The sequence below is a fragment of the Zonotrichia albicollis genome, chromosome 10, assembly GCF_047830755.1.
Source record: "Zonotrichia albicollis isolate bZonAlb1 chromosome 10, bZonAlb1.hap1, whole genome shotgun sequence".
Taxonomy (NCBI): Eukaryota; Metazoa; Chordata; class Aves; order Passeriformes; family Passerellidae; genus Zonotrichia; species Zonotrichia albicollis.
In genome coordinates this window covers 5719173-5740250 of record NC_133828.1, presented here as the reverse complement: position 1 = coordinate 5740250, position 21078 = coordinate 5719173, and the positions used below count along the sequence as shown (strand labels likewise).

The window sequence follows — 21078 nt, the reverse complement described above, 5'->3', positions numbered from 1 at the left end:
GATTGAAACCCCCACCCCCCCATAAATACATGGTTGGTTTTACAGGTATTTTTTGCAGTGTATTATGTAAATAATATGCAGAGTTGTAGAAGTAAAAGGAAGTCAGTTGACACAAAATCAAGAATATTGCAAAACTACACTTATTGAAGTCTTACTGACATATTGAAATGGTTCATGTTGGATTTACTATTTGATTAGAAAAGTATCCCAGCACAAATAAACTTTATTCTGCAATGTTTGAAAACTACACACAAGGCTTTGGGCTGGAGCAGCAGACCTGAAATTGAAACCAGCGGGAATTTTGTTTGAATAAAGAAAAGGAAAGGAACTGACCTGCTTTTCTTAAAGGGGATGATAAATAAGCAATCTAAGCCATGAAAAACAAATCATGAACCAGATGATAAGTGCTGGGTTGGGTTAAATCTTTGCTGAAGTGAGAAAGTAAATGGCCCATGATGCCCAGGTGCCCCTTCCTTGGAGTCAGGTAGCTGATTGAACAATTTTCCATGCCAGAGCTTGCTGGTCTGGATGTGGATCTCCAGCTGTAATAGGTATGAGGGTTCTGCATCAGAGCAAATTGATGCTCAATTATCTCTACAGCTTGGATAGAGCAAGTCTGAGACTGCCACCATTCAAATGTTTGCACAAATATTGTATTTCTTTTGTGTATAATGTTATTTTGGTAATCATAGACACAATCATGGAATGCATGTCCTAGAACTTGTGCTATCTATGTGCTAATCCTCCCTAAGAAAAAACTATCAGCAGCCACATGCTTTTTGCCAGAGTTCTTGCACGTCAGTGATCTCCCTGCTTTCTGAAGGAAAACTGTGTTTTTCCTGTTCCCAAAGCCAGGTCTCAGAGGACCAGAGCAGCTGAAGGAGCTGGGGGTGTCTAGTTTGGAGAAAAGGAGGCTCATGGGGACCATCCCTCTACGACCCCCAGAAAGAAGGATGGGGCAAGGTGTGGGTTGGTCTCTTCTCCCAGCTAGAAAGTGACAGAAGAAGAGAAAATGGACTCAAATTGCGGCAGGGGAGGTTTAGATGGAATATTATGGAAACTTTCTTCACTGAAAGGGTGGTCAGCACTGGGATGGGCTTCCCAGGGAAGTGGCAGAGTCGCCATCCCTGGGGGTATCTAAAAGCTGTGCAGATGTGGCACTTGGGGACATGGTTTAGTGCTGGGCTTGGTATTGCTGGATTAACAGCTGGACTCACAGGCCTCAGGGATTTTTTTCCAACCTAAACAACTCTATTTCCATAGTACCAAACTCTAGATCTGTGACCTTTTGCTGGCATGAGTGAATGTGGTTTTCTGCTTTGAGGGTCTCTGCTATCCAGTTTGGATTAGAGAAATGAGCCCTGAGAGAGAGTGGAGAAAAAAACATTTTGCAAGAGCTCCCTGCATGTGAGAAATGGCCTGGCTCAATTTCACACTGAAAGCATCCATGTGCTACAACAATATGGTAGATTATTTTTTGCTTTAGAAAACTCACTGTGACATTTTAGGTTTATTTAATCCTTCTATTTTTAAAAGGCTTGCTAGCAATGTACTTCAGCGATAGAAAAGAAGAGGATTGTGCTGTTGACTACAGAATATTTCTTCCATTCCAGATGGCCTGGAGAGGTGACCTTGTGTAAAGTTCTGGTTGTGCATTCATGGTTCTCACTGGCACACCAAAGCAGGTCTCAGATTTTGGTCCCTTAAAGGCACTTTAGGGAAGAACTCTTGGAATCTTCTTGAGGCTTCCTAAGAGTGAGTGCAGTGATGCCACAAAAAGGATTTGGGCCATTGTGGTGTCATCTTGGTTCTTATGTCCACTCTAGTGCCCAATTAGTTGGTTTTAGTAATTTTCCCATGTTTAAAGTTACTGAATTTGATTAAATCTGTTTATTACACTTGGGGTTTTGTTCACCATTGGTTGAACATTCTGTATCTAGAGGATTGTGAGCTCTTTACACAACATGAAATATTATGTAAAGGCCTTAAAGGTTTGCTCTGGATTTTTGGTTTTGGTCAATTTAACCAGGCTTTTGAATGGTTTGCAAGTTTTAATTCTAATTTATAAATTGCTTTGAGTGTGTTGTTTATATTGTATGTGCATTGTGAGTATTTGGAGAAGGAGGTTGTTTTTTCAGGGCTTTCTGTTTTCTTTTGGATTTAATAAGATTTAAGTTTGAAATTTCCTATGGTACCTGATATAAAGAAGTTACAGGTGTGCTTCTGGGGTGTCTGGCTTTGGTCAGTTTGAATGAGACCTATAATTTTTTAAACTTTCCTAGGAATTTAATTCTCTGTTCTTTGGAAAATAGTTTTGTTTAGCTACATGTTTTTTTGGCCTGTTTTCCCTGTTTTCATTTTGCATAAAGGCAAATAAACTAATCTGCAGAAAAGACTGATCTCCCTGGCCTGGTTTGCAGGGAATAGTATGGATCACTGAGCATGCAACCTTCCATGTCCCTTATCACCAAGATTTGATATCCTTTTAAAATTCATTTTCTATTGGCTTTGTAACTTTAATGCTAATACTCCTCTTCCTGCTCAGCCAGGTCTTTGCCTCAAATGGAAAGAACTGGGACTTTAAACAGTAGATTAAAGCTGGTATTGATGTTTGCCTTTTCAGATGCTTGTTTATTGCATCTGCACCAGCAAAAGCTAAAGTAAAACTGCTATGAAAAGAAGAAAGGCTTCAAAACTAGCAAGAAGTCCCCAGTCCCTGAGAATTGCCCACAAAGATGTTTGATGTGACTGAGAAAAGTGTTTCTCTGAGCAGAGTATGTGGGTGTCAATGAGGATGCATCTGTGGTAGTTAAAGTTTGTGCTTTTCTCCTCTTTTGATTCTAAACTGTTTTTCTTTTGTAAGTTTTGTGGTTCTTGCTAAAACTTTTGTGGTTGGAGGTGTTCATTCCTCTAAAAGAACAAGAGTGCTATTTTCAAAAGGTGACAAGCCCTAGGCTCAAAATTTGATGTTTTGACAAGTAATCTCAAAGCCTGATATTTATTCATTATACCTTTTAAAATTATGTCTGCTAATACTGGCTCTGGTTTTTTGCTGAGAAGAATGTATTTATTTAAATTTTTATGGCCCAGAACTGAAGATACTGTAGAATAATTTTCTTCAAATAGGATGCTCCAAGTCCTGAACCCTTCCAGGGATGGGAGATCCACAGCTTTTCTGGGCATCCTGTGCCAGGGCCTCAATGATGATGAGGACCACACCTCTGCAGATGGCTGGGAGAAGGAAAGTGTGCTTTGCAAACAAACATTTTAAAGATATTTTCCCCAGTTTTTTTCAGTACTAAATCATAAATTGTTTTATATAGGAAAAAGCTGACTAACTGAACACAATGTAATCTTAAATTGCATAATATGTATCTTCATACTTATTCTTTATCTACTTTCCAATATTGGTAAGCTGAGGGGAAAAATTCACAGTAAGTGGAGATTACAGGTCTCAAAAGAAAAGTTTTCATTTTCGAGCTTTATAGAACCTCTTTTATGGAGTATTGATATCTTAGTGAGTCTTCTTTGATGTCAGCTTAAAGGAAATAAGAATATATCTTTAATATCTTTAAGCCCAGTGTAAAGAACACAGTCCCAGTGGGATGGGAGCTGTGTTTTAAAATTTGGTTTATGCTGCAATGGTACACAGGGATCTGCTTGAAATATTCTCTGCCTTATAGGATTCACAACTGAAGAAAAATAATATGATAGAAACAGATGCCCCAGCTTCTAAATTTCAGTGTAAGAACACAGCCTCACACCCATCAGCAGCTGAGTGAACCTTTAAACAGGAGAGGGAATGGGGAGGCTACAGGCAGTGCAGAGCTTCAAACCTCCCTCAGCTGGATAGACAGGAAAATTCAACATTGTGGAGTGCAAAAGTCAACAATTAGTATGAGAAAAAGGGAAAAAGAAAAGAACACTTGTGAAAAAGAGACCTGATTTTTGTCTTGATAGTATAACTTCATCACTGTGGCAAGAACTGTGATTTTGTTAATACTGTGCTCACCAAAGTCAATGGAACTGTTATAATGAAGAGTAGAATTAAGCCCAAGGACTTACAATTTGAAAAGAAGAAGGGCTTTTTCAGGGATAACGCACTTTAACATTTTTTTATAGCAATAGTAGTTTGGTGAGAAAAGTTTAAACCAGTAAGAATGGTTTTTGCTGTTCTCACAAGCACATTTGACTCTTCTTATGAAATCCAATTTTGAAAAATCAATGGAATTGCTACAGTGTACTGCATCCTCTCTGCCATATAACATGTTTTGCCATATTAGCAAAAAGCCTGGTTGTTTTGTCTTTGTTTACAAGCCCAAGTGATTTGATAAAAAAAAGATCAGTTCCTGTGGAAAGGGTCACACTTTCTGGTAACTGTTTCTGGGGCCCTTGTGTTGCTATTAAATGGAATTCTCCCTGGAAGGTCTGGTCACCACAGGCTAGAACACCAGCCTTACACACAGTGAGCAATATTTTTCATTGTAGATATCCTGGGGATTTAGGAAATGGATTCTATTTCCTTTGAAAAGTCTAAGATGTATTTTTTACTTTGCGTAATATTTTGTTTACTTTAATTTATGCAAGGACAACATCTATTGTACCAACACACCCTGATGGCTCCCTCTGCATCTTATCAGCAAAACACATATTGAAAATACCAGAAAGTATTAATTTACTTGACTTCCTAACAGCCCTTGCATAATCATTATGATCTGGAATTTTAAGATCATTGAATTGATTCAAGTGGGAGAAAAGTATTTACTTCAGCCAGGATGCTCCCATACAAATGCTCCAGTCTCCAAAACTGATTGGAGTTTGATGTACACAACTGAAAAGCTCTGTCTCCTTTCACCTGGGGATCCTGAAAAAAATTAAGTATTTTCTTTCAATATCTTCCTCATTCTTTGTCTTTGAAAATGAGAACTAAGCTTAAAAATCAATCACAATTACATAAAAGGTGAGATTTCTATAATATGTACCTGATCTTATATTCCTGGTCTGATCAAACCTCTAAGTTTATTCTTCCAAGGGGGAGAGGCATTTTCCATTGGAAGACCCAGCCTGAGGAACTGTAATAGCTGACCTCATAAATTTGCTCATTATAAATAAATTTTAAAAAATATTGCGTGCTTTAATTCATATTATTTAATTACAGCACATGAACAGGACCCAAAGCAGACTGCTGAATTCAGAAAGGTCTGTGTAACCACTCTAAAAATACCAGGGTGTAGCAGATGGGTCTGGGGGACCTGTGTGGTTGTGGTTCACAGCTCTGAAAATGCAGTTGGGTTCACAGCCCCTCTTAATATCACCACTGAAATGTATTGATATGAAAATGGGATCTCTGTCAGTGTGGAAGGTGAACATTCCCTTCTCACCTTCTCACTATCATTTTTTGCTGGCTTTGATTTCTTTGCTGCGTAATTTTTTTTCTCCCCAGAACTTTCCACATAGAAATTTAAACTTCAAGTGTCATTACTTCACTGAAACTAATTTGTCGTTATTACTCCTCATTACCTTTTATCTTGTAATTGCTCTTTAGAGCTTCATACAATCTGCATATTACATTACTCTATGTGTGCTTTACCAGTCCTGATATTTTTTAATAAGCAACATGGTCAATATCTACAAATGGTAAGCACCAACCCGATTTGCTACCTGCTGTAATTGGATTCTGCCTTTAATTACAGGTGGTAATGACATTTTAAGCACCTTATACAGGTGTTGGGGGGAGGGTGGGGGTTATGAAATGTTAAGCAACATTAAGAAATTCTAAGCTTCTGGAGTGCTGCCAAGTTTCAGAGGTGCCTTTCAGCTCCAAATAGCGATTTTCATGTGAGGATAATTATAGCTCTGGCCACCTGGACTGCTCCTGTTGGAGTCAGCCAGAGCAGAGGAGTGAACTTGTCTGCAAGCCACGCTTCCCATCTTCTCTCTTTATTTCTGTTTTCATTTAAAATCACTTCAGATATATCATGGCCTGTATTTTGATTCCTAAAATACTGCAAAAAACCATCTTTTTGGTTGTGTTTGCTGGCCAAGACCAGTGGTGGAATACATTGTTCTATATTGGCAGCATAGCTGAGGTTGGGTGACCTTGGAAAATATATTTGAATTATGTTGATAGCCTCCTTGATCTTGGGGGAGTTTTAATTCACATCTATAATTCCAACCTAGGAAAATTAGACAGAGATTTGTTTTGGAACTGATGGGAAAATATATAGCCAGCAAAAGGAGTTGCCTCCTCTAATCTGAGAGACTTCAGCCATAGAAAAATAAAATTTTAAAATTTGGCCTAAGCAAGCCTCCTTCTCTACTCCTGTAGCTTCTCCTGGAAAATAACTTTTTCCTAGCAATAGCACTTAAAACTCAGCATTTCTGAGATCAACTTTCATTCTCCTGTTTCTTCTCTCCTGACTTTTTGAAAAGAAAGTGAAAGAGACAGCACTTTTATATGTCCTGCAGGAACCTAATTTAGTTCTTAATTTCTCCTCCTTTCTTTCCGTTTCTGCAGAGCCCCTGCTCATTAGTCACAAAGCCCAGGGGCTTAACCTGCCTGTGCTGATTTCCTGGGCTCTGCCAGCCAGGCCAGGACTCCTGAGCTCCCAGGGATGGAGCTCAAGCTGCTCTGGTTGGAGCACACAGCTTTATTTCTGAGATTTATCTTAATTCTTCATCCCTAGTAACCAATTCTGGAGTGAAAGCCTTTGGTGACATGTACAGGACCTCGGTTCTGAGCACCTCCAGTCCTGTGAAGTGACATTTGTGAGGTTGATTGTTGCTGTGTGGTGCTGCTGGGTTTTTCCCTGGAAAGAGGTGTCCCATCACCCATGGACCTTGGGATCTGTAAGGAACAGCCCTGTGGTGTTTAGCCTGGAGAAAAGGAGGCTCAGGGGGGATTCTATTGCTCTCTGCCCTACCTGAAAGGAGGTTGTACCTGGTAGGGATTGGACTCTTCTCCCAGGTAAAAAGCAACAGGACAAGAGGATCTTGTTGCTGTCATCACCAAGAGATGTTTAAATTGGATAGTAGGGAAAATGTATTCATTGGAAAGGTGCTTAGGCATTGGAACATTGGAACACCAGGGAAGTGGTGGAGTCACCATGCCTGTAAGTGTTCAAAAAACCACCTCAGGTGTGACACTTGGGGACATGGTTTAGTGGTGAAGATGGCAGTGCTGGGTTAAGGGTTGGACTCCATGACCTCCCAGATCCTTCCCAATCGAAATGATTCCATGCTGTCTGTGTAAAACATTTCTGCATGGGAGATGTGAAACAAGCAAATAACCTTAAATATATTTTGAATTAAGTTCAAAAATGAAGAACAGCTAAAGGTGAAGCTCCCATGGAGGCTTGCCTTGATTGACTGTACCAAATTATCTAGATGACCTTTTCTTAGTATTATAATGTCAGGGTGATTGGCATGCCAGAACTAAGATTTTATTTCTCCTTGTAGGGGATCAGACCTCAGACTGTATGTATAGTTCTGCTTTATATTTCATTCACAAGATCAGATAATTTTATATACATATATAAATATATATATGTATGTATGTATATATATGTGTGTGTGTATGTATATATGTATGTATATATATATATATCTAACAGCTTCTCCATTTTTGTATATATAGAAAAATATTCTAAATCACTAATAAATATTCTAAATCAAAAATTCATAAATTAATTAATAAATAGTCCTTAACAATGGACCTCATTGCAGCTCATTCACTGATTCACTCTAGACAGTTGCAGCACTTTTTCCACTCCATAGTTAATGCTGAGGTGAATTTATTGTATGGAGTTTTCTCCTAACTTCTCTGCATTTATACCAAAGACAAGGGAGAATACCCAGAAAGTTAAGCATGACAGTTATTACCTTGGTTTTAATTTTTATGGGTTGTTTTATTCTTAGTTTTTCTCTAACTCAGGAAAAAGCATTGTCTACACAAGATGGCCCAGCACCCTGTCCAGCTGAACATTGAAAATGTACAATGCAGAGGCAGCAAGAGACAGACAAAGCAGTCAGGGCAGAGGAAGGCAATGAGAGGAAGGCAATGGTTTTGGGGGTGTTTGCCACAGCTGACGTGTGTTTGTTTTCCAGTTCTCACCTCCCTGTGCAATCCCAGGCTGAGCTCTGTTTTCTGTCCTTGTTTATATTTGATCTCACAGCAAGAAGACAAGGTGCCATTAGCTTTTACTTGAAAGGTCATATTGAAGCTATTTTCCTCTTATCTGAGAGATTTCAGCCATAGAAAAATAAAATTTTAAAATCTGGGCCAAGCAAGCCCCCTAACCTCTCTGTTCACAGAGAAATAAGTTAAACATTGAATTGTATGTTGGGCAATTGCTTCAAAATTGCTCAACTCACTTTTCAGTCCCTGGTGTCAGTTTTTCTCTGTGTGAAAGAGAATTAATTCTTCCATATTTGGGAAGTTATTCTGCAAATTTTAGTCTGTAATTAACAGAAAAAAAGGATGTCAGGCTATATTTTAACTGCTTTAAACCCACGCAGTGAAGTTATGTTTAATGTGAAGAACATGGGCGATCCCATCCCTGATAATAAATGCATTGGGGTGTCAGATGTGCCTCTGGGCTCCTGGGGCTGGCTGGAGATTTGGATGTCTCAGCTAAGCCATGGTGACTGACCCTAGACTGATCCTATTTGATGGCTTTGGCAGGGCTACTTGTTCATTTTGTCATTTTAATTTTGTGTTGCTACTAGTATAGTGTTTGAAATTAAGGTTCAAACTTTATTGCCTCTTGAACAGAGAAAAAAGAAGAAAGACATATCTCTACACTGTTTACATGAATATTGACCACAAGGTGAGCAGGATGCTCCTCTTTCTTTTTTTTTTTTTTTTTTTTTTTTGTGAAAAGCCTGCTTGTCATCTTGCCAGTGATAGATCAGATGTAAAGAAAATCACTTCTGCAAAACCAATTTGCTAAGGGGCTTGTAAAATCCATTTTTAAAAAGTTACTGAGGCAAAAAAAACGCAAAGGACCAGCCAACCAGATATTTTGATTGGCTCCTCAAGGTCAAAACCTGATTACTAATTCATCAAATACCTTACTGGTAGCGCTGCTTGAAGAGCAAACAACTCTGTGCAGATGTTCTGCCTAATAATGCCAATATGGAAAGAAGGTTTTACTCACTTTTGGCAGAGCTGCAGTGGTGGGAGCTGTGGCCTGCAGGGCACGGGCAGCCCAGCTCCGTGCAGGGACACTGGAGAGCAGTGAGGATCTCCTCCCAGACAGCAGAGGGCTGGTTTCCAACAGGGAACTCTCCCTTCCTACTCCCCAGCACTCTCCTTTCACACTCATTTTCTAAAAGGGCGACCAGTGGCCTCGCCCAAGCCACGTCATCTTTGAGCTGCAGGTCCAACAGGCAAATATCAATTGCCTCATCCAGGTGTTTGGCCAGGAGGCCTTTGCATGCCAAGCCAATGGTGGATTTTGCAAGAATTTGGTGGCAAGTCTCCCGAGCTTTGATGGCAGTCAGGCCATTGGGAGTGGGCCATGACAGTGGAATTTTCATCCGAACCCCTTCAAAATAATCCTCAGGGAAAAAATATGCGAAGCTCTCAGAGTGTCTCTGGGCTGGGCCATGCACTGAGTGAAAGGATGAGTCTTTATAATACTTGTCTTGCCTTTTTGCTTTCCTTAGGTCTCCTGTTGGTTTGGTAGAGTCAATGGAGCTGTGGCTATTCAAGGAAATATTGTGTGGGAGAGGCTTTAGTGGTACCTCAGGGCTTCTTCGCTTTTGGACTGATTTAGAAAAATATCTTTGACCAAAAGTCTTGGTAGGTGGTTTCCCATCTTTTCTCAAAGTTGGCTCTGCTTCTGCATGAGTGACAAACTCAGATGTAACATCCAGATATGGGATTGCAAAGCTGTGGTCCACATGGTCATGATGGCAACCAGAGGGCTCAGGGGAAGGAGTCTGAAAGGCAAATTTTGTGTTTGCCATGGGCACAGGCTTGGTGCTCTCCTTCTGGCATCTGCAGAAACTTTTCCTTTGCTTCCTTTCAGAGGGTGCTGGAGTCTTGTCAAATAAACTCTTCCCTGGAGGAATTCTGATTCAAAAATAGGAAAGGATTAGAAGAAAACTTCCACCAAATTAGTCTATCATAAAAGAAAACTTTTACTGAGGATAGGGTAAGCATAAATTCCCAATCTACAAAAGTACTTGAAAAAATGCTTAAACTTGAAAAAAGTTTAAGCTGTTTTCTTTAGTCACTTTTGCACTGCCCTTCTTGAGTTGTCCTGTGTGTTTTCTAGCACTTCATGGAGACTTTTTGTACCAGATGTTTAAGTGGTTTGCTGGAGCATTGCCCAACTACTTGACTTCTCCTTGCAGGACTTTCTCTGAGGTGCAGGTTACCCTTTGTGTATTATACATGAAATAAGGCCTTGGATTTGTCCCTGGGTGTCACAGCTAACTCTTGGAGAATGACAAAAAAGTAATATTTGTTTCAAATCCTATATTAGGAAAATCATCTTTGTCTGTGGGCCTGATCTGTCCTCTAAGATGTATATTGCTAACTTTTTTCTTTTAAATGTCTTCTTCCTCTTTTTTTTTCATACTTCATTTCATTCTTTCCTTCTACTAGAGTTTTCTCTAATTTTTTTTTTCTTTCAACACAAAGCAGTTCTCTTGATCATAAGGCTAGGCTATCATATAAGCTGAGATGATTCTCTTCCCCCTTTTTAAATTTAGTCTTTAATGATGGGTGAACTTCTAGAGACTTCAGTTTGAATAAACAGCTATGATTCAAGCTTCTTCAGAAATCTCATATCTCTTATTATTGATCTTGTTTGTGCAGCACAAGAGGAATCCTAGAGCTTCACAGGAAAGGATATGTTTCTTGTCCCAATATTTTGCAGCATGTCATTACCAGACAAATTTGAAAGAGCACCAAAAATTAAAATGATTTTGGCATTATTTTTGTCTTACAGCCAGAATGTTGGGGTTTCAGGAAAGGGAAAGCATTTGCCAACATATTGGAGCCAAACACCAGATACTGTAGTTGGAAACTGTAATTGCCTTTATCCAATTTGTTAGAAATACATTTTAAATGGTGCATCTGATATTACCATTTTGATCATTGACACAATCATGACTTTAAAACAGAGCATCTCAGTGACAGTGGGAAAATGAACCTATTTCTCCTCCTGAAACATGAGCACAAACATTTATGGAACTGTTTTGCCCAAAGTGTGGGCTCAGCAGGAGACAGTATGAGACAAAAGGGTGGTTTTCATGCTCATGGAAATGCACAAGCTGTTCTGCACTTCACTATAGTCTAGGAAAATAAAATGGTTTTGGTGATTGAGAGATTTGTCCTTTGAACAAAACATTTTAGTGTCTGAATGAGTGTCCTTCACGCTCCAGCCCTCTGGTTCTAATAGAGGGGTTATCTGCCCCTGAAGCTTCCCTGATTCAGCATCAAGTACATTTAAATCTAGACTAGGGCAGCAGAAGAAGATCCTAATTTGATATAATACTACATAAACTAGAGGCTATTGTAAGTATTATTTATTTAATAAAAAAATAAATCAACCACATAAACTGGTCCAGAATCGGGACAGAAACTTAATGCACCAATGAAAATTTCACTAAAATGAAACTCTTTTGCCTTGATGTCTTACTGAAACAAAATCCTCTGTTAATCCTACATGAAACCAATTACCTTCTTTTGGTCAGAACACAGAACAGAGGTGTATGGTGTGGAAAGAATGGAAACCCCACCTTCCTCACAGCCACTCACATACAGCTGCTCCTCAGTGAGCTCAAATGTGCCCTCTGTCCCTGCATGAGGTGACCAGACTATCATTCCTCTGAGCCACCCACTATAATCCAGGAAGAACTAAAGAATTTTTTTTTCATCCAATTGCATTGGATTCTATTACAGAGAAAGTGTTCAGAATTTAACAGCATTTCTGCTGGTTTCTTGGCGTATTTTTAAATGTCTGAAGATTTTATTTTTCCTACTTAAATCACATGTTTTAAAATTCATCTCTTCTCTGGTTTCTATTTAGTGGCTGGGAAGCTCTGATGTTGTTTTACTGTTTAAAAGTTGTGTTGGAAAGCTGGTGTGTAAAACTGATCTGTGCATGCAGGGCCCTGCAGCTGCTTGAGAGGGGTGGGAGCCAGGGAAAGCTCTGAACTGCCAGATGGTGGGCACTCAGATGGCTTCAGGTGCTGGAGAAACCCTAGCATGCTTTCAGGGTTATTTAAAATGAAATTAAAAACAGCAGCAGAAAAGTCACCCTCCAGGGTTTGTTTTTTACTGGGCTGTTTCTCAGTGAGTGGATCAGAGAATGATCCAGTCTGCTTTGGAGGTGACCTCAGTTTCTCTGTTGGTTTGGTTTTTCTATACAGGTTCTGAGGGGTCCTTGAGAATCCATCCTTGGGAGTAGTGCAAGATGAAACTCACCACCCCTCCTGCCCTTCTCACTTAACAGGAGCTTCTGCCTTCCCTGAAGAATCCTCATCACACAGCCCTAGAAAACTCCTCAGTGTTTCATAACTAAATTCCTTTGCACTGTGCTTTGGCTTCAGCTTTTTCAACAAAATTGCTTTGAGCAAGTTCTCCTATGGACCTTTTAGCTTTTTTTTGGGGCAGTGAGTTATTGGTTGGTTCTTGCACCAAGCTATTTCTCCATCTGCCTTCCCAGAAGCAATCTCTGACTGATTACCCCATTATTAGGATGTTAATGATGGCTGTTGAATTCTAAATAGTGGAATTTATAATGACAGGCCAAAATAGAGATTAGATAGCCATTACTTAGGCCCACTGAATTGAACTAAAATATGACAGAGGTGCTTGTTTATTTTCTGAAGTGTAAGAAGTCTAAAAATTCATTGCTCCTATAGGACTGTGCTGAGCTCCCATGTACAGATTAAGTGCTATGTTAATGTTTTGCCTTGTTTTTCCTTACTTCACAAATCAGGCTACACAAGCAAGCCCATTTTGGTTTTAGGAGCACCTATTAGGCATGTTTGAAGTTCAGCAACAGGAATTAAAATGTGGGATAGAGATAGGGGATAGGGACAGGAGCAGGGATAGGGACAGGGACTGTGACAGGGAGATGTCAGAGTTACTCTCCTGTCTGTGTTTCCAGATATCTGTCCCAGAAAGTACAAGTTTTTAGAGCTCACTGTCATCATTAGTAGAGTTGATATTAGGTTTTAGCATGGTACATGTATTACCAGACTTTGTCAAAATGTAACATTTAATCTATACTCACATGTTGTAATTAGCATTCAGGAATAAAAGAACAAGAGAAATACGAAACCCTTAATTAATCCCTATTGTCAACTACCTACATTTTCAAGGGTGGGTGAGAACTGCATTTTTTTTTAACAGCTGAGAGGGATCTTAACACAGCTGTTAACATGGCATCACTTGTGAATATAAAACTTCTCTCTTGGAAACTGCTGATGTGTTTTGTGCTGACAGAAGATTAAGCCCTGTGCTGCTGGGATGGAGATGGGTCTTCAGGCTTCTCTCTTAAGTTAAGCAGACCTCTCTGTCAGGCCATTAGGGGAGTCTGTAATGAAATAAACCTATCAAGGCCATTTGGAACACTGCTAAGTGTAAGAGCCCAAAAGAGGGATGCAGGACTCTAGGTGGCTCTCCAAAATGCATTTTATTCCATCCAAGAGGTTACAACAGTCCAGGGTCATGGGTGACAGAGCTGTGCCCACAGCTGTCAGCTCCAGCTGCAGGCAGGCCAGGAGACCCCTTGGTTTTGGTTACAGTGCATTATATACTGTTCTTTGCTGAGCATCTTAATACAGTAGAACCAATCTATACCTTAACTATCTGTTATCTATAGCCTATCATAACTACTATAATTACCATATTCATGTTACTATTCTCCAATCACTAAAAGTTAGTACATTACAGTTCAAGATAGAAGTTGTTTTTCAATTTTCTTGCAGTGGAAAGTTCTGAGACCTTTTTTCTACTTGCCACATTTGCTGACTTGTTTGCCTGTGCTATCTTTCTGCTTGGTAAAAACATCTGCTTGTTTGAGGTGGGTTTATCCTTTGCTCTAAGCCATAAAAACCCCTTCTAACTAACACACCCTCTGCCTCCTTGGTTATCCAATAAAACTGGCTCAGCAATTCTTTTCTTCCATATCAAAACTTGCTTCCATCTCTATTCCTGCTTCAGATTCTACATTAAAAAATCTTTCTGCTTAGCATCTGTGAGACTTTCTCGTCAAACTTTCCTCCTTCCCAACAGCTAAGAGCATATCCTGGGTGGGATCTCTGTACCTCCACTGCTCTACGAAGTCTTCCTCAGGCACGTTGTTGAGGTCGTTGTGAGCCATCCCATCAAAGAGGCCGCACAAGCCCCGGGTGCTGTTGAAGTCCCTGCCCGGTGTCCTCACTGTCACTCCCATTCCCTTCTCACTCAGGTCTGCTCGAACAAATGCCCCAGAAGGGAACAGGATCTGAAAAGGCAGAAAAACAAACAAACAAACAAACAAAAACCCCCACAATGAATGAAGCACTTAGCAAGCTTTTTATGCAATAAAAAACGTCTCTTTCCATACACAAAAATTTCAAAGCAGGATGTTAGTGATGGCGGAGGTAATTTAAGATCACTTAGAAACACTATAAATATTTATTTGTGCTATTATTTAGCTTGCTTTCAGATTCCATGGCATCCATATCTGATAGTATTACATAAATAAATAACTCCATGAGTACTTTCTTCTTAAATTGATATTTGCATCCATTGAAGTTTTCCCAGTGGTAAGTTACCAGCTAATTTTTGAAGTGACTTCCATGACAATAAGGCCACCCTTGTGTCTTTTATTTTAATAATTTTATAATAATAACTTTTTTTTAGAGAAACTGCCAAGATTGAAAAATATCTTTCTTCCTTCTGAACAACTGTTTCATTTTCCAAGGCCAGATTATCCAGGAAATGATTGTGTTTTAAAGTGGATAAAGCAATTTTCTCATTAAAGGACTAGTGGTAGGCTTACACTGACCTTTAAAAGGATAAAAAAACCTAGCAGGGTTCAAAACAAGAAGTAACTGTGTGGATAATGGATTTTTCAGATTGATTTACTAACCAAATAATAAAAATGGAAAAAAAAAGCAAAAAGAAAATATCTGTTCAGCTGATTTTTTTTTAATTTGCTGTATTTTTACAGGTTAAAAAAAAATATTTGAAAATTTTCTGAGCCTGGAGTGGGAGCAGGAACATGCTATCCTGATAAGTAGCATTAATACTTTCCTTTTATCCAAAAGTAAACATTTTTAGTTAATCTTAAAAAATACATTAGAGTTGCAAACATCTCATTATAACAATTTCAAAATAATTGTTTTTCTTTTTTAAGTGGCCCCTGCCTAAATATTATTTATTCATCCAAATAATGTCCTTTGTTTTCCTTTATTTTGGGTGGGGATTTTCTGGGCCCTTTGAAGTTCCTCCCCATCAAATCTACTCATACCTTTGAAGGTGTAACAAGCTCATATTTTTATTCTTGTGCTTGAATCCAGGGTTTACTCAGAGTTTGGCTTTACTAAATTAAAATTCTGCCCATTTTATTTCCACATTACTTCAGGCTTTTTCTAGAGGTCTGCATGTAAAACCCTTGCAGTCAGAACTGCCTGAGCTGCTCAGTCTTCTGCGCTGTCCCGATTAATATTTGGATTTATTTTGGGAGTTTGGAGGGCTCTAACCTTTCCCCATCCTGCTGCCCTGAGCAAGGCATCCCACCTGGATTTAATGCTGCTAATTGAGGCTTCAAAGGAGGTTTTTTGAGCCCTCAGTTTGCAGAGTTATTCAGTGATTTCCTACTGGAAGGTGCCATTTTGTGTGACCCAACCCCATTCCGATCCTCCTTGAACGTTGTGGGAGCCAGTGGGAGCCAGTTCCTGAGCTGCATGAGGATAATGATGGACAAGTGCTGGGAGGATTGGGATGCACCCCACTCACTGGTGTGCTCAGGGATCTTTGCTGCACAGTTCCTGCAGATTCCCACTCACCTCGCAGCAGGATCCATATTGTGTCCCCAGCCTGCCCTGATTTGTTTCCCTGAGTTTTACCTCAGGTGTAAATGAGAGTAGGGATTCCTCACTAAGATTATCCTGGTAATAAAACAGTAATTATATTGCATTCAGTTGCAAAATGAAATGACAGCTTGATTCCTGCTTTTTCTCTATTCTATAATTAACAGACTTTCAATTACTGCCTTCCTGAGGTCTATTCCAAGTGAGATCACAAGGAGAACCAAGCACAGGCACTTCCTGCGTCATTCTGGCTCTGCTGTGGACCAATCTTCTTCCAAAACATTTCATAGCAATAAGTCTTGATGATACAACTCTAGGATAAAATTATCTTCTTGGCCATAATTTGCAGCCCTTTTCTTTACCAAAACCCCTCGTGCAGCCTGCTCTTATTTTTCCAGTGATTTCAGTCTATTAGTGTGGATAAGCAAGTCTTGGCCATATATTTGTTTAGGCAAATGCTTTATGTTACTGCAAATGTTGCACATTTACAGCCCATTTTCATAGCTTTTGGGGGCTCTCTGGCTCTGACTAATAGTGTCTTACTGCTCCACTCAAAAACTCCATTACTCTGCTACCTGTGATCTTTCCTTGCATATTTATGTCTTGAGCTCTGCAAAGAAATTTGCTTTATGTGATGTGGTTGGGTAGTGCCCGGCATAAGCAAACATGGAGTGCTGCAGAGAGTAAGCAGTGCTATCAGAGCTCCGCTGTGTCGCCAAAAAATTTCCAGAGGCATTTGTTTTGTTTGGTTTTACACTTTGCTAAACCAACACTTTAATCAGCTACTTCCCTGTCTCTCTTTTTGCTGCAAGCACTCTGATGGCTTCAGATATTTTCATAGCAACTGTTGGAACCCAGGACGTCCCTCTGTGTGCCCTGGATGGCTCAAGCCCCTGCCAGGGGGCTCAGAGACCTTGGCATGAAACCAAAGACACCTGCGGCTTTGATTTTAGCCCATGGAAAAAATAAAAATTCCCAACCTTATATGAGGATTCTCAAGCCACGAGAGTTTAAGTAGAATGATAGTTAGTTTGTTACAAGATAGAAAAGTAGAATTTTGAGTTTTTAGAATGGGGGTTCAGAATCCAAGAGGGAGGGATTTGGGTGTTCCTTGTCCTTCTTCTTTCTTCTTCTTAGCTTCCATCTTCTGGGTGATGGTGGCACTTTTGGATTGGTTTAAAGTAGAGACAGATTGTCTAACATAGGTGATAGGTATTGGGAAATTATTGTAAATGATGTGCACGTAGTTTGTAGTATAAAAAGATAACACTGCCTCAGGGGTGGTCAGTGTGGCACAGACTGACTTGCTGGACAGACCTCAGCAAGTCAGGAAAAGAATGTGTTAGATAACAAAGAATAAACAACTTTCAAAACCACAGCTGATGAATCCTGCCTCCTTCTTCGATCTCAGGGCTGGGAAAAAGAGATTTTCTAACACCTCAGGGTCATCTCAACCACAGAAAACCCGAGAGCAACTTCATTGGTAATTCAGAAGTATTAAACCCGTGTACTCAAAGTGCAACCGCCACCAGAGAGCTCAGCCATCCACGCACATACTGTTATTTTCCTGCCTCTGTAAGACTTCAGGATCTTGACTTGTGGCAATGCCTCGGTGCTCTTGACGGTCAGCTGGGGCCTGCTGTGCTGCAAGTGGCCATTGCAGGTGTCCAGCACCACGGTGTCACCCCCTTCTCGTGCAGCCACGCCGCAGTTGCAGGCGGTGGCGGAGCGGTGGCCGCCACAGTCCCACTGGCGGACGTGCACCTCGAACGCCCGCAACTCGCTGCGGCTCAGCAGGAATGTCCCGATTTTATGGCTGTCGTAGCGCCTAAACCACCACAAAAAACCAAAACCAGACAGGGTTAGACACCCTCAGTGTTGAGAGATCGTTGGCAATTGCACAGCAGCGCTCCATCATTAGAGCAGAGCGCTGGCTGGCCTTGAATGATGGAAACGCGCACGTGGGGAGGAGTTTCTCTGACTCTGTATCCAAGGGAACACCGCAGCTGTTGTTGGCTGGAAGAGCCTAAGGATTCCTGAGAAAAGCAGGAATTGTGTCCCAGCTGCTGCCATGGCAATGGGCATGGATAAAAAGGGTAAACATTTGATATAAAGCAAATGGGGAGAAGTTTCCTGCCTTCAGGTCTTAATGAATATACTTTGGTTCTAACTGGCTGATTTTAGCGTGTGATGTTCAAAGGGAAATTAGTGCTCAAATAACCTCTTCTGTGACTAATCACCAAATTTTACAAGTCTGGCTGTGGCTAGGTGAAGGCTTCCTGTGAAAATCTGGGATTATACTGAAAGCCAGCTAAAATGAAGTTTCTTCCTCCCCCTGCAAGACTTGCCCCTAAGCACAACTTTCACACTCACTGGATCAGCAATCAGCATGGAGAGCAATTTAGCATTTTCATTCTTTTCTGTTAGGGACGTCCCTGCTCCATGTGGGCGAGGCCAAGAGCAGGATAACTTTAACAACTTTGCAAGTTCTTGGCCTCTGCATGAACCCTCTGGAACCTCATGGATTTCCACCACAGAGGCCTGTGAGAAGATCCTCTTCTGCTTGCTCTTTGTGCTCTCACTCCATAAACTTGTCTCATTCTTCCTCTATTTTATGCTGTTATATAAAAGGAAATAGTAGCCATATACTTAATATATGTTGTTGATGTTTTCTTCCTATAAGCCAACAGCTTCCATCTTTAAAAACAATGGATTATTCTGCTTTCTTTTAAGGCACTGTGATTAGTTTTAAACTCAATTTTTATGAAATTAACTAATGTGGAAACTAAACTATAATCTTATAATAATAAGCTTTATTATTTTCTACAATAAAAAAAACTTTAAAAGGCATGTAAAAAATGCCTCTGCTAAATAACAGGATTATTTTTTAAACAGTGCCATACAAACATTCTCATTGTTTCAGGCCATTAATGTTTCTTACGCAGAGGAGCAAATGGCTTATGAACTGTGACTTTTTTACATGTATATTTCTGTTTTGTTCCTCTTCAGAAAAAAAGCTATAGAAAACTTTGTAGCTTAAAACATAGTAAAAAATTTAAACTCCAGCTTCTTTTCTCTGATAGAAAACACATCTGACTTTATCTTTCATCTTGAAAAACTTAGTTTGGCCATAAAGTGATAAGATTTTGAATGGTTTTTTCTCATCGTATTTTCTAATCAGATACATAAATCCTGTATTACACTGCATAGATGCTGCTTCTAAGATTGATCAGAACTGAGGACCACATAAAAAAATAGATAATCTCTTTAAACCTCTAGTACTTGCTCCATTTGGATATCTTTGTGGGGGAGAAGGAGGATATTTTATGAGAGCACCTTCCACAGTTTTCCTTCTACAGGAACAGCTTAGAAGGAGAGGTGTTTAAGGAGGCTGATGGAAAATCAGGCATCAGATTGGCTGTACCCAGACTAATCATCTCTGTCTGATAGAGAAGGCTCTTTTTGCATATGCATATAAATGTCATTGCAGTCAGGGGAGCTATTTATTGCTTAATAATCACTGACAGTGGACCCAATCCAACCCTCATGGAAGTCACTCTGAGTCCTTCAATTAAGTCATGGCAGAGATTGCACAGCACAAACCTGCACCGTGCCTAAATTAGAGCTTTCAGGAGCCTTCAAATCAGTTGGATGGATAATTGGATGTAGTCAGGTAAACTACTGTGGTGTTTACACAACTGTAATTGTGATAATGATTCTTTGGACAACCTTGGAGTTGCTTGTAGTACTAAATCCCTGAAGTAAGCTTAGAGCAGCTTTTACAGGAGGGTGTTCTGTGGGTTCCTTGTGAACCAGGCACCACTGTTTGTGTCTAAATCTCCCTCCACAGTGCCCTTCCCCACCCTGTTCCCCTGAGAGCCTGCAGCAATGGGCAGATGGGGTGAAAAGGGGTTCCCTCCCTCCCTCTCTGTGTGCCTAGATTGTTTTCCAAGGGGGGTGAGTTCTTGTCCTGGCACGAAGTCATGGCTCGAGTTATGCTCTTTATTTAGTAATTATAAAACACTCCTGAATGCTTGGTTATGGCAGTGAGGTTCTATAGGAATAATTTCTGCTGGTAAATCATAAGAGAGGGACAGATATATGAAAACTTCTAGCAGTGTTCAATTAACTCATACCCTGGTCTTTCTCTTCACCAAGCTGCACTTTCCCTTTGTATTTATTCAGTGTGGTCATTCCTGAAGATTTTCCACCACAGCTTTGCCACAAAATGATTTGCTTTGTTGGCATGACCCTCCAGGCTCCTTCTTTCCCTGCTACTAGGAACAATTTCATGGCAGACTTGACCCCATGAAGAGCTGGGTGATGCTGAAGGACGTTCTCTCCTCTCAGAGTGTTCATCCCATCATGTTGCTCTCAGAGCAGATGTTGGGTTATATTCAGCAGGCACTGGATGCCTGGGGACAGCTAACCTGCTGCAGACTATCCAAACCCCAGCACCTGGCAGGGCTGCTCATGCCCAGGACTTTGCTGTGGGCTCCTATGATGAAAGCAATTAAAGCCAACCAGCAAATGGTGCCATTTCCTTGGTGATAATATTGTTGGGATGATATAGATTAGCGAAAATTTTTGAGAAGTCTGAAAAATCTTTTAACATTTTTTTGGTTAGGTAAAATGCAAAATAACATAAAATGATGTATATAGGTCCCCAATCAAAAGAAATTCCCCTTTTTACTTTGTCCTAAAAGGATTTTCTGCATATTTAGTTTTAAGCTAGTACTTCATATTTAAGAATCTGCGATTTATGGCATGAAAAGCTTTTATATTTATAATGTGCCATAACCAGTAATGAGGGCTATACTTTTGCTTTACCAGGCTTTCACATTTGTTTAATTTAGAAGGTACTTTGCTATAAAAGGAAGTGCTCTCTCTGGATTTTAGCTGGTATAATTAACGTTATTTCACATCTACGCTCCAATATACACAAATTGATTGTGCTTATGCTGTAAAATATGACACATTCTTCTTTGATTTTCAGTCACTGCCTTTGGTGAAAAGAACGAACAGATTACAAGA

General features: G+C 40.1%; 1 protein-coding gene and 1 long non-coding RNA gene across 2 annotated transcripts in view; one reads left to right on the top strand and one right to left on the bottom strand.

Moving 5' to 3' along the window:
- Positions 1–21078, bottom strand: part of LOC102068631 (von Willebrand factor D and EGF domain-containing protein) — a 178389-nt gene that overhangs the window by 82684 nt on the left and 74627 nt on the right. The window contains exons 9-11 of the mRNA XM_074547885.1: positions 17602–17872; positions 14293–14471; positions 9159–10078 (exon numbers count right to left, since the gene is read on the bottom strand). Of these exons, the coding sequence (XP_074403986.1) occupies positions 9159–10078; positions 14293–14471; positions 17602–17872 (1370 nt within the window). The remainder of the gene's footprint in view (positions 1–9158; positions 10079–14292; positions 14472–17601; positions 17873–21078) is intronic.
- Positions 19423–21078, top strand: part of LOC141730420 (uncharacterized) — a 36102-nt gene continuing 34446 nt past the window's right edge. Inside the window, exon 1 of the long non-coding RNA XR_012581896.1 lies at positions 19423–19717. This is a non-coding gene — a long non-coding RNA (uncharacterized LOC141730420). The remainder of the gene's footprint in view (positions 19718–21078) is intronic.